Genomic DNA, 13,996 nt, shown 5'->3' on the forward strand with positions numbered 1-13,996 from the left:
GGAGGATTTTCCTACTACTGAGAGCTGAATAGGAATGCTAGTTTTGTTCTGCCATCACACTGCTAGACGTGGGGTCGCTCTGAACTGGGAGAGACTTGTGGCTTTTTCTCACAAAAAGCTGCTGTTCAGGTTGTCAAAGGTACGGCAGCTCAGAAAGCAGGCACACTTCTGTGACTACAGGAGATGAGTTTTGGTGGTGGTGGTTGTGGTGGTTGTTTTTGTTCCAACCAGTGATTGTCAGTGGTGTGGTGAACTCCTTTCCCCAATGCAGATCAGCAGTGTGTAACTTTTTGTCTTAGAGAATCTCTTAGGGCACTGAGAGGTCAAGTCACTTGCCCATGGTCACACAGCCAGTGGTAAAATGAGGATGTGGGTATTCCTGACTACAAGGCCTCAGTCCTTTATCCCCTCTGCCTCGCTGTCTCTCAGGAGGAGTGTCAGAAATAAGAAAACAGAAGGGCTGTACTTGGCATTGAAATAAGAGAACAAAAATTGGCCCAAGAGTCAGAAGATTTAGGTGCAAGGCCCAACGATGTGACCTTTGGGGATTTACTCTGCACTTCTCTAAGCCTCGGTTTCCTCATATGTGAATTTGGGATATCCCACTCTATTTTATGAAGTTGTTGTAAGAAATAAATGACAGGGGGCAGCTAGGTGGTGCAGTGGATAGAGCACAGCCCTGGAGTCAGGAGGACCTGAGTTCAAATCTAGCCTCAGACACCTAACACTTACTAGCTGTGTGACCCTGGGCAAGTCACTTAACCCCAATTGCCTCACTAAAAAACAAAAACAAAACAAACAAAAATTTTTTTTTAAAAAAACAAGGGGCAGCTAGGTGGCGCAGTGGATAAAGCACCAGCCCTAGATTCAGGAGGACCTGAGTTCAAATCCAACCTCAGACACTTGACACTTACTAGCTGTGTGTGAACCTGGGCAAGTCACTTAACCCTCAATGCCCCGCAAAAGAAGAAGGAGAAGAAGAAGGAGGAGGAGGAGGAAGAGGAGGAGGAGGAGGAGGAGGAGGAGGAGGAGGAGGAAGAGGAGGAGGAGGAGGAGGAGGAGAAGGAGAAGGAGAAGAAGAAGAAGGAGGAGAAGAAGAAGGAGGAGAAGAAGAAGAAGAAGAAGAAGAAGAAGAAGAAGAAGAAGAAGAAGAAGAAGAAGAAGAAGAAGAAGAAGAAGAAGAAGAAGAAGAAGAAGAAGAAGAAGAAGAAATAAATGACAGGGTATGTGAGCTGTCTCTCCATAGTAAAAGGAATTCTACAAACGCAAGTTTTGTTCAAGGTGTACCTCACCATCACTACCACCACCTCCTAAAACCTTCCCAAGTTTTATACCTTGGAAAACTTTGGCCCAGGGGCAGCTAGGTGGCACAGTGGATAGAGCACTGGCCCCGGAGTCAGGAGTACCTGAGTTCAAATCCGGCCTCAGACACTTGACACTTACTAGCTGTGTGACCTTGGGCAAGTCACTTAACCCCAATGCCTCACCAAAAACAAAAAACAAACAAAAAAAAAAGAAAACTTTGGCCCAAACATGTTAACAGGGAGAAGAGATGACATGTTGAATGCATGAATGACCTGGGATTTCCTCCATGCAGAAACTCCCTCCCCTACCAAACCTGCCTCTTTCTAAGACCCATCCACAACTTAGAGAATTGCTTGAGGCTTAGGGATATCCATAACTTGCCCATAGTCACACAGCTACCAAACTCAGATCTTCCTCACTCGGGGACCTATGCCCTATGAGAGGCAGCATAGGATATGGTGAAGAGCTGGACTCGGACTCAAGATCTGGGTTTGAATCCTACTTCGGATACTTAGTAGCTCTGACCCCCTCCTCAAGTGATGTAACTTCCGGAGCCTCAGTTTCCCCATGTTAAAGACAAGAGAATTTGGACTCGATGTTATTTATGGTCCCTCCTTGCCCTGAATCTATGGTCCTGTTATCAATCCATTCCTCACGCTGCCTCCAGGTTTAATACAGAACTGGCACAGGGATTTGACGAATGATTTTATATTCAGAACTTTTAGGTGAGAAATCGGCATCTTCTTGGCACTTTTACAGACTGAGAGCTTCCTGGAGCATGGAGAGTTGAAGTGACTTGCTCAGGATGCTTCCCCAGCCAGGCCTTATGGGAGGACGGGTTTGACCCCAGGTCCTTTTGCCTCCAAGGGAAGTTCTTAATGCACCCTGCTGGCTGAACTCTCTGGGTTTACCACTGTAGCCTTGTAAAACATTAGCCTCAAGCCTTGTTGAACAGAATCATGTCCTGCTACTAACTGCAGGGGAAAGATGAGCAGAGGGAGAACACAGGAACATGGAAGGAAATAAGAAGCTCCTTTCTGCAGCATTAATTATCACCAAATAATCATGAGGGTCACGACATCTCCGGCTACTAAACATAGAACTGAGTTCTATGGGAAAGAGGCAAAAGGCAAAAGGCAGGTTGCAATCTCTGTGTGTCGCCAGTCAAGTCCCCTGTGTAATAGGCACAATTTAGAATGACCCACAGGAATTCTGGTTGGCAAATTATTAATCTGCCTATTTCTATTTCAAAGATAAGAGCATCACAGGGTGGGGGAGTGGTCCTGCTTACTAAACCTTCTGTGGACAAGGTCACTTTCCAGGGCAGGTCCTTTATTTGCCCTTACTATTTGATCTGCCTAAGACTGCAAACAACTAATGGTCACCCCAAGTAAATAGTAAAGAAGATTCATGTTCATTAATTTTGCTATTCTCAGGAATTCTGAGGAGAATCTGGACTTGTTTACCCTCCCCCCCCAAAAAAACTCTGTAATACATTGTAGCAAATATTGATCCAGATCATCTAAACTTCTCTAGTGCGTTAGAAACTGTATAACAGAGAAATTTTTTTTAAACAAGGACCATGCATAGGAAAAACAGCAGAAAAGGGAAGACAAGTGGTTGATTTCATGACAGGTCCAAATGTGATAAGAGCAAACTCTTGCACAACTCTCCTGCCAAAGTATAACCTCACCTTTTTACATGTAGTTTATTCGTACACATTTGTTTGCTTGTTATCTCCCCCATTAGATTGTTTTTGACCTCTCTTTGTAACACAGTGCATAGCTTAGTACATAGAAGGTGCCTAATAAGGTGCTTACTGACTAACTGAATAGGAATAAGCATGAGGACTAATTCTAATTTCTATCAATAATAGGATGAGGACTGTGGACTTATTGACCTCTGAGATCCTTTTCAGTTCTAAATCTATATTCCCTGTGTTTTATCAATTAATCAACAGGCATTGGTTGATTGCCTACTTAAAGCAGCTGGTGGCATAGTAGATAGAACACAAAGCCTGGAGTCAGAAAGATCCAAATTCAAATTTGACTTCAGACCCTTACTAGTTGTATGACCTTGATCAAGGCACTTAGCCTCTGTCGGCCTCAGTATCCCCAACTGTAAAACTGTGGGTAATAATAGCACCTATCTTAGGTGAGGGGGCAGCTAGGTGGCACAGTGGATAGAGCACTGGCCCGGGATTCAGGAGGCCCTGAGTTCAAATCCAGCCTCAGACACTTAATACTTACTAGCTGTGTGACCCTAGGCAAATCACTTAACCCCAATTGCCTCACCAAAAAAGAAAAGAAAGAAAATCAAATGAGATAATATTTGGAAAGCACTTAGCACAGGTAAATAGTAGGTGCTACATAAATGCCTATTCCGCCCCCCCCCACATACACCCACATATTATGTGCCAACCACTACAGCAGGTGCTGGTGATACAAGGACAAACACTGAAACAGTACTTATCACAAGAAGCCTAAATTGTAATAGAAGAACACAAGCACATATACATATAAATATTGTTGTCATTCAGTCGTTTTAGTCTAGTCCAAACCCATTTGGGGGTTTTTCTTGGCAAAGATACTGGAGTGCAATGCATTGTTGGTGGAGCTGTGAGCTGATCCAACCATTCTGGAGAGCAATTTGGAATTATGCCCAAAGGGCGATAAAGCTGTGCTTACCCTTTGACCCAGAAATTCCACTTTTAGGTCTTTTGCCCAAAGAAATCATGGAAGGGGGAAAGGGACCCACATGTACAAAAATATTTATAGCTGCTCTTTACGTGGTAGCAAGGAATTGGAAGTTGAGGGGGTGCCCATCAATTGGGGAATGGCTGGACAAGTTGTGATATATGAATACAATGGAATACTATTGTGCTGTAAGAAATGATGAGCAGGAAGAGTTCAGAGAAACCTGGAGGGTCTTACGTGAGCTGATGATGAGTGAGATGAGCAGAACCAGAAGAACATTGTACACAGTATCATCAACATTGAGTGTTGACCTACTGTGATGGACTATATTCTTCTCACCAATGCAATGGTACAGAAGAATTCCAGGGAACTCATGATAGAAGAGGATCTCCAAATCCAAGAAAAAAAAAGAAAGAAAGAACTGTGGAGTATAGATGCTGATTGAACCATATTATTTCTTTTGTTTTGGGTGCTGTTGTTTTTTTTTTTTCTATTTTGAGGTTTTGCATCACTGCTCTGATTTTTTCTCTTGTAACAGGATTAATGCAGAAATAGGATTAATGTTATTATGTGTATATATATATGTGTGTGTGTGTATATATATATATATGTATATGCATAGAGATATATAGATATAACCTATATCAGATTACCTGCTGTCTAGGGGAGGGGGGAGGGAGAAAAATCTGAAATTGTAAAGCATGTATAAACAAAAGTTGAGAACTATCTTTACATGTAATGGAAAAAATAAAATACCTTATACATAAAAAAAAGATACTGGAGTGCTTTACCATTTCCTTCTCCAGCTCATTTTACAGATGAGGAAACTGAGGCAAACAGGGTGAAGTGACTTGCCCAGGGTCACACAGCCAGTAAGTGTCTGAGACCAGATTTTAACTTGGGCAGATGAGTCTTCCTGACTCCAGGATCAGCACTCTACATACTGCACCACTTAACTGTGCCCACATATAAACACATATGGAATAAATACTGTATAAAGAGAATCAGTATAAATACTGTATAAAGAGAATCAGTATAGATACATACAAAACAGCTGTTAGAAAGTTTAGGTGGGCCAGTACTAACCCTTGGGGGAGTCTGAAAAGGCTTCAGGTTGAGGATGGAGCATAAACTGCCTCTTGAAGGAAGAAAGGGATTCTCTGGGGTCAAGGGGAGGAGGAAGGGCATAACAGGCATAGGAGATGACCAGTGCAAAGGCAAGGAGACTGGAAATGGCATGTCTTGTGTGAAGAACAGAGAGAAGGTCTGTTTGGAGGCTGGGAAGATAAGGTGGGGGCAGGTTGGAAAAGGCTTTGAAAGCTAAACAGAGGTGTTTATATTTGATCCTAGAAGAAAAAGAGAGCCAGTTAAGTTGATTCAGGAGAGGAGTGACATAGATCTAAGCCTAAGGAAAATCATTTGAGCAGCAGGTTGGTAGAATAAGGATCAAGATGCTGAAATGAGTAAAATAAATGCCTTAAGCTGGTTCTGAAGGGGGAGGGTGGCCAGTGGCACCGTGGGCAAAAGGCACAATATTTGGCCTTCCCTGGCTCAGCAGATATTTTGGGCTTAGAAAAAGGACCAAGGCTCTTGTCCTTTACAGCTTTTCCTGTGCTGCCTCCATAGCCCCAGAATATCTAATTGACTCATTTCAACCCATCCAGAACCTGTGATTTTTGATATAGCAAGTCCTTTCACATAAAGCATATAGCCTATCGCCTTGGAGAGTTGCCTGAAGAGGCTCCAAAGGGTTGTTAGTGGTCACACAGTTTATATCAGGAAGATGATTTAAACTCAGGTGCTACTGATGAAATTCAATTTGATTAAACAGTCACTTATTTAGCCCTTACCATAGCTATGATACCAGAGAGAAATATAAAATGAGTTCATGTCCTCAGAGAGGCTTCCTCTTACTGTGGGGATATAATCTTTGAATAACTACAGCATAATTTGAGGAAGCAGAGGCCAGAGAAGAATTACTCCAGGAGATGTTACCTGACTTGGACTTGAAAGAAGCTAAGGCTCAGACACTTGACATTTACTAGCTGTGTGACCCTGGGCAAGTCACTTAACCCTCATTGCCCCCACCAAGAAAGAAAGGAAGGAAGGAAGGAAGGAAGGAAGGAAGGAAGGAAGGAAGGAAGGAAGGAAGGAAGGAAGGAAGGAAGGAAGGAAGGAAGGAAGGAAGGAAGAAGGGAGGGAGGGAGGGAGGGAGGGAGGGAGAGAGAGAGAGAGAGAGAGAGAGAGAGAGAGAGAGAGAGAGAGAGAGAGAGAGAGAAAGAAAGAAAGAAAGAAAGAAAGAAAGAAAGAAAGAAAGAAAGAAAGAAAGAAAGAAGCTAAGGATTATGAGAGGCAGAGAGGAGGATGGAGAGAAAGATGAAGGCAGGTAGGGAAGCCTGGACAAAGGCACTGTAGTAGGAGATGTAATGCTGACTTTAGTGAACACAAGTAACGTGCTTTGGCTGAAAAGGAAATTTATGACTGAGAATAATGGGAAAGAAATCTGGAAAGATAAGCTGGAGCCAGACCATGAGGAGTTTTAACTACCAAGCAATCCTCGAGACAACAAGGAGCTCCTCAAGATTCTTGAGGAACGGCATGATCAGTCAGACTTGTCTTTTAGGATCCAGGAGTCGCAAAGGAGGCCATTCCAAAAGTTCAGATGAGAGATGAGAAAGAGATAAGAGCAAGACAAGCCTAGAGGTAGAACTGGCTGTCAGTCAGGAGTCAATCAACAAGCGTCTCTTAAATACACACTCCAGGTACTGGGATGAGATTTGGCAGTTGATTGGGTGTTGGGAGAGCAGGAAGAATGAACTGTGGTCCTGGGTGACTAGGAGGATGGTGGTGCCCTCAACAAAAATGGAGAAGTGTGGAAGAGAGATTTCGGTAATAAATAAGTACTATTTTAGATGGGTAGAGTTTAAGGTGTCAAAAGGACAAGGGAAGAAACATGATTCAGTAGAAAGAATAGTCAAGGGGGCAGCTAGATGACGCAGTGGATAGAGCACCGGCCCTGGAGTCAGGAGTACCTGAGTTCAAATCCGGCCTCAGACACTTAACACTTACTAGCTGTGTGACCCTGGGTAAGTCACTTAACCCCAATTGCCTCACTAAAAAAAAAAAATAGTCAATATGAAGTTAGAAAAGCTGGGTTCACTTCTGGCTCTTCTGCTTAGAAGATATGTGACCTTGGGCTAAAAGCTCTGAGCCTCGGTTTCCTCATCTCTAAAATGAGAGGGCAGTAGTGGTATCATGTAGAAATGGGGGGCAGCACACTGACTTAGAAAACAAATGAACGTCATCTATGTTCTATTGTATTTTCATCTGATTAGGAGGACAACGTTGGCCCCCACAGGCCAGATTTTTGACCTCTAGACCCCTGGACCAGAAGGCCTCTAAGATCCCTTTCTAAAGCTCTAAATCTATGATGCTATTTTGGAATCATCCCATTATCCGAGTGGAAATGCCCAGCAGGCAGTTCACCAACTGAACTCCTAATCTTCTTCCCTCCACTCATTCTTCTTCCAAACTTTCTCACTTCTGTTGAGGGAATTTCCCCATTCTCTGACACTTGTAGCCTCAAAGTCATCTGTGACTCTCTATTATCCCTCATCCCCATATCTAATCATTCATATTCACAGTAACACTGTGAGCTGCTGCTGAGCAGCTGGCACTCAGAAGCCCTCAACTTCATGAATTCATGAGATTACTGCTATAGCTGGATCTGTCCATTTCTCAGAACAATGACTCATTGACTTGTGCTCATGGAAGAAAAACGAAAATAGAGCAAGACAGCCAAAGATTCAGACTTATTTAGGCAGCCGCACGTTCTTGCCATCATGTGCTTACAGCCACGATTGTTCCTGGTGAGGAAAGAAGAGGAGAGGGAAGAAAAACCATCTCCTCCCCACCCGTGTCTGCTATAAATCCAAGAAAGAGAAAACACTGGAAAAATCCCAAAAGGGAGAGTGTAGGTAATAGCTAGAGCCCTATTCTTGACTTAATAATTAAAAGGCAGGCCAATCAGGTCCTTGAAAACCTAAAGACTGCTCAAATAGATTGCCAATTGAAAGAGGTTGAATAAATATAATGAACTTTAAAGATAAAAACAAAACAATAACACTGTGAGGTAATGCTATCATTATCCTCACTTTAGAGATGGATGACATAACTGAAATGGTTATCTGACTTGCTGAGGGTTATACCTCACTGCCTGTAAGGGATAGTTGGAAGTGTCAACTAAGTAAACATGATGACTGGAACCCTTGGAGATTCAATGCCAAACTTCTAGCTAGACAACATTTAAACTCCTTACCTTGTTCCTCACAAAGTCTTGACAGAAGCTCTGGGAAGGTGAATCATTTTGGGGTGGGGGAAGAGTCACTAATGTCTTCACATTTCAGGTTTCCATTGTGCCAGGAAGGTAGGAAGAAGCCACAGGTATTTGTTCCGGACACATTCTTCCAGTGATTTGATTTTACACAACTAGTTCAACAAAAGAAGTGCTTAAATGGGGTTGGGAAACAGAAGATTAAATGGGTGCAGCCACTCACCTTTATTTCCTCCCGGACATCAGAATTACGTAAATTTAAATCAGGTTGCTCTTTCATAAACTGGTGAAAATAACATTGGTCCCGCAATTCATCATACTGCCAACTAGAGTTTCCATAGACACTTAACTATCAAATAAAGAAGAAGCCATTGGCTACTTATTATAATTCAGATGATAACAGAGCCAATAAAGAAAAGGAAACCATATTGCAACCCCAATCTTTCACAATTTTCTTTTGTGGAGAATACGTGGTAAATTAATTCCACCAAAAATGTCCCCAGCTATCTTGATGATTACTTCAAGTAGGCCTTGGGCCTACTTGTTTGGGGAACCCAGTGAAAAGAATATATTTTATAGCATTTACCCTTCATAATAGTCACACTAAAATACCATAATATTGAGGGGAAAGGGATAATTTCAACAAAAGAAACATATCTGACAAAAAATATTTTCCTAAAACTTATTTTGTATCAATATCCAAGTAATGGATTGAAAACTGAACAAGACAAGGACATGTAGAAAGATTTCCTAGAGATTGCCTACCAGAATGATAGCAATTAAATTCAATAAACATTCATGACTCAGCTACCATGTGAAGTATCTATCTCCTCTTTGACCCACTCAAGGACTCAGCTCTGAGCTTGTTGCCTCCCAGGCAGGGGGTGGAAGAGATCTAGCCCCTTGTTTATGTCAATACTTTCCTCATTCAGATCTGGGTTCTCTCTGTAAGGGACTCTACCCTAACTGATGGTGACATTCAATCACATGTCCCAGATTCCTGTTGGGCATTATGCTAAACGAGTGACCTGGTACAAAGGTAGTGAGGCAGTCTATGTGCCAGGAAAGTTTACTATTTCTGCTGACTTCTTCATATGCAATTGCAAGTGGAATATATTGTAAGGTGTGGAATCCTTCATTTACCTTGACAGGGCTCACCCTTACATTTTATTGTCTCTGTCATTGCCCTATATGACTTCCAATTTTACTCAAATCTAAATAGCACACAGCAGGATATAAGAAACTAGGATGCTATGCATTTACTCAGCTTATGCTTTTTATTCCTATTGTTTTATTAAGGTTTTCTCCTGTTTTGAAAGATCTAACTGCACTAACTTTTTGTAATATTTATTTGCTCGAAAAAGGCTATAAGCTATCAGGTTTGCAATAGCTTTGTGACTTAAACAGAAAAGAAAGGCTGATTTGCTTCATTCACAAAAAGGAAAGAAAGCAAAACACTTACCCAATTGTTTGGTGGTGTGGTGATTCCATTTCCGTGTGTACAGTTATGCCAGATGTAATAATCTGTATATTTTCCTGTCCGATTCCGACTCAATTGAAACCAAATATGTTTATCACTTGTGTGGTTTGGTATAAAATCCATTATAAGCCTCAAACCTTATGAATAATGAGTGAAAATATGTGTTGGAAGATGAAATTAATATACACAATTCAAGAAAAGTATAAAATTCAAAGATTTAAAGCACTTAAAACCATCCTCTCCCTGCCTTCTCTGTTACCTTTATCATGTATAGCTGCAACTAGATTCTCAAATTCTTTCATTGTTCCAAAAATGGGATCAATTTCTCGGAAATCTTCAACACCATGTTGGAAATCTTTAATGGATGATTTATAAAAAGAAGTAATCCACACATTCTTTATGTTTAAATTTATGACATGGTCAAGTTTCTCTTGTATACCTAAATAAGAAGAAAAATGTTAAGGACAAGAAACATTAGGTTGGTTGTTTTTAAACAACAACATGGCTTTTAACATTTTAAGAAGGGGAATAAAAATAAGTTTAAAGTACACATTAGAAATAATATATTTGGGGCAGCTAGGTGGCGCAGTGGATAAAGCACCAGCTTTGGATTCAGGAGGACCTGAGTTCAAATCTGGCCTCAGACACTTGACACTTGCTAGCTGTGTGAGCCTGGGCAAGTCACTTAACCCCCATTGCCCTGCCAAAAAAAAGCAAAAAACGGAAATAAAATTTTTAAAAAGAAATAATATATTTGTTATTGGCAGAAACATTTGCAGTTTCTCTCACTTCATTGCATTTAAATATCAAGCTTTACTTGTTCTGTTCTAATAATAAGTTGATCCTTAAAACAGAAATTTACATTCTCAAATATCAAAAGATTCTTCTACCTAAAAATTATTTTATAGAGCTAGAAAGAATAATTACAAAATTCATCTGGAAAAACAAAAAATCAAGAATATCCAGGGAAATAATGAAAAAAAATTCACAGGAAGGTGGGTTAGCTGTACCAAACCTGGAGCTCTACTATAAAGCGGCAGTCATCAACACTATCTGGTACTGGCTAAAAAATAGAGTGGTAGATCAATGGAATAGGCTAGGCTCAGGAAATGCAGTAGTAAATGACACTAGTAATGTAATGTTTGATAAACCCAAAGACTCCAGCTTCTGGGATAGGAACTCAGTATTTGACAAAAACTGCTGGGAAAACTGGAAGATAGTATGGCAGAAATTAGGCATAGACCAACATCTGACACCTTATACTAAAATAAGGTCAAAATGGATACACGATTTAGACATAAGAGGTGATACCATAGGTAAATTAGGAGAGAAAGGAATAGTCTACCTATCAGATCTTTGGAAAGGAAAACAGTTTTTGACCAAACAAGAGATAGAGTATATTATAAAATGCAAAATGGATGATTTTGATTACATTAAATTAAAAAATTTTTGTACAAACAGAAGCAATGCATCCAAAATTAGAAGGGAGGCAGAAAGCTGGGAAACAATTTTTGAGGCCAGTACTTCTGATAAAGGCCTCATCTCTAAAATATATAGGGAACTAAATCAAATTTATAGGAACCCAAGTCATTCCCCAATTGAGAAATGGTCAAAGGATATGAACAGGAAGTTTTCTGATGAAGAAACCAAAGCTATCTATTCCCATATGAAAAAATGCTCTAAATCTCTAATGATTAGAGAGATGCAAATAAAAACAACTCTGAGGTACCACCTGACACCTATCAGATTGGCTAAAATGACAAAAAAGGAAAATAATAAATGTTGGAGAAGCTGTGGGAAAATTGGAACACTAATCCATTGTTGGTGGAGCTGTGAACTGATCCAATCATTCTGGAGAGCAATTTGGAATTATGCCCAAAGGGCGATAAAGCTGTGCATACCCTTTGACCCAGCAATACCACTTTTGGGTCTTTTTCCCAAGGAGATCATGGAGGGGGGAGGGGAAACCACATGTACAAAAATATTTATAGCTGCTCTTTATGTGGTGGCAAAGAATTGGAAGTTGAGGGGGTGCCCATCAATTGGGGAATGGCTGGACAAGTTGTGGTATATGAATACAATGGAATACTATTGTGCTATAAGAAACGATGAGCAGGAGGAGTTCAGAGAAACCTCGAGGGTCTTGCGTGGGATGATGATGAGTGAGATGAGCAGAACTAGAAGAACATTGTACACAGTAACATCAACATTGAGTGTTGATCTACTGTGATGGACTATATTCTTCTCACCAATGCAATGGCACAGAAGAGTTCCAGGGAACTCGTGATGGAAGAGGATCTCCAAATCCAGGAAAAAAAAAAAAAAAAAGAACTGCGGAGTATAGATGCTAAATGAACCATACTATTTCTTTTGTATTTGATGCTGTTGTTTTTTTTCTATTTTGAGGTTTTCCATCATTGCTCTGATTTTTTTTCTCTTATAACATGACTAATGCAGAAATAGGATTAATGTTATGTGTGTGTGTGTGTGTGTGTATATATATATATATATATATATATATATATATATATATATATAAAACCTATATCAGATTACCTGCTGTCTAGGGAAGGGGGGAGGGAGAAAAATCTGAAATTGTAAAGCTTGTATAAACAAAGGTTGAGAACTAGCTTTACATGTAACGGAAAAAAATAAAATACTTTATTAATTAAAAAAAAAAGATTCTTCAATGGAAAGGTTGAGATTCAAGAAAGTCAAGTGATTTGTTAATGCTCAAGAAATGATTTGCTGGTTGAGCTGATGGAATTTTCATCACATTTCTTGGAATGGCCATTCTAACTTGTTCAGTTAAATTATAATGTATTCCAAAAGAAGAATAAAGGATTGTTCTTTTTATTCCCTTTACTGATTATATATCAGTCATCAGGACAACAACTGAATGTGGCCCGAGCAATTCATATATCTGCACATGGTTGTATTATACCTGGCCTGTTACATGACTTTTTTATACTCGTCAGCATAAAGTGTAATATAGTCTAACAAAGAGAGAGCTAGACTCGACAAAAAATACCACCAACAAAAAAATGTTGAAATGAAGTGAGTGTAGTACTCAGAGGATTGCAGGATTATTGGTAAAATCACAGGATTATAGATTTGGAGCTAAAAGGGCACTTTAGGCTACCTCATTCAACCCCCCATTTTAGAGAAGAGGAAACACAAATTGCTTAGATATTGTGTTTCACCTTTGGTCCAGTGGCCTAAATCTAGACTCAGAGACTTGATCTCTTTATCTAAATCTCTCATGACTTTCTCTGTTACCTTCTCCAAGCCACTTGGCCACAGCGTGTCCCAGTTTTCCACTCTGAGGACTATGAAACAACATATGGTTGTTGAATGAATGAATGAGTGAATGGAGAGACAGTATAACCCAACAACATAAAGTATTTTTTTAAATGAAAGAAAATATTTAATTGGTGGTCATAACCACCAATATGCTTTAAGAATATGGACATAATATTCTAAGGATGAGACCCAATATGCTGGAAAACCAAGAAATAAGCAGGTGCTCCTAAACAGATGCCCCAGTGACAAGAAGGCAATCAGTGAAATGTGCATCAGCCTGTGAAGTTTCATCCTCTATGATGAAACAAACTTTGCCCAGGGTCACATACTTGGTTAGTGATAAAACCAAATCTAGAGCAAAAATGTTCTCACTCATTTATTGCTCTTTCTTTTACTACAATATGCAGTTAGGAATAACACATATGAATGACCCAGGATCACACAGCTAGTAAGTGTCAAGTATCTGAGGTCACATTTGAACTCAGGTCCTCCTGAATTCAGGGCTGGTGCTTTATCCACTGCGCCACCTAGCTGCTCCTTGAGGACTAAATAAAAAATACATTGTAAAGAATACAGACACCATATGAGGGTGAAGCACTCATTAGTTCTTGCCTTGACAACTATGTTAAGGCTAAAATTCTAACTAGTCTGTCTAAAATATCTAATGAGTGGTCGCCAATAAATTATAAGCTTTAGCAAGAGTTAGGCTTTTAAGCATTTGTTAAGGAGAATAAGAATCTGGTAAAGAGAGAGAGAAAGGCCTACATTCATCTATCTATTAAAGGGAGAGCATATTTCTAGCTCCGCTCTCCACCAGAGTCCAAAGGATAGAGAAAGAGACAGAGAGCCCGGCTCCCCCTTCCTCCTCCCACCAGCAAA

At 40.3% G+C, this 13,996-nt stretch overlaps 1 protein-coding gene across 2 annotated transcripts in view; it reads right to left on the minus strand.

Moving 5' to 3' along the window:
- Positions 1 to 13,996, minus strand: part of SLC3A1 (solute carrier family 3 member 1) — a 51,617-nt gene that overhangs the window by 23,010 nt on the left and 14,611 nt on the right. For both annotated transcript variants that reach the window (XM_043983086.1, XM_043983085.1), the window contains 3 exons: positions 10,074 to 10,253; positions 9,797 to 9,951; positions 8,558 to 8,683 (listed from right to left, as the gene is read on the minus strand). In XM_043983086.1, coding sequence (XP_043839021.1) covers positions 8,558 to 8,683; positions 9,797 to 9,951; positions 10,074 to 10,253 — 461 coding nt within the window. The remainder of the gene's footprint in view (positions 1 to 8,557; positions 8,684 to 9,796; positions 9,952 to 10,073; positions 10,254 to 13,996) is intronic.

The sequence above is a fragment of the Dromiciops gliroides genome, chromosome 2 (genome assembly GCF_019393635.1).
Source record: "Dromiciops gliroides isolate mDroGli1 chromosome 2, mDroGli1.pri, whole genome shotgun sequence".
In the NCBI taxonomy this organism is placed as follows: Eukaryota; Metazoa; Chordata; class Mammalia; order Microbiotheria; family Microbiotheriidae; genus Dromiciops; species Dromiciops gliroides.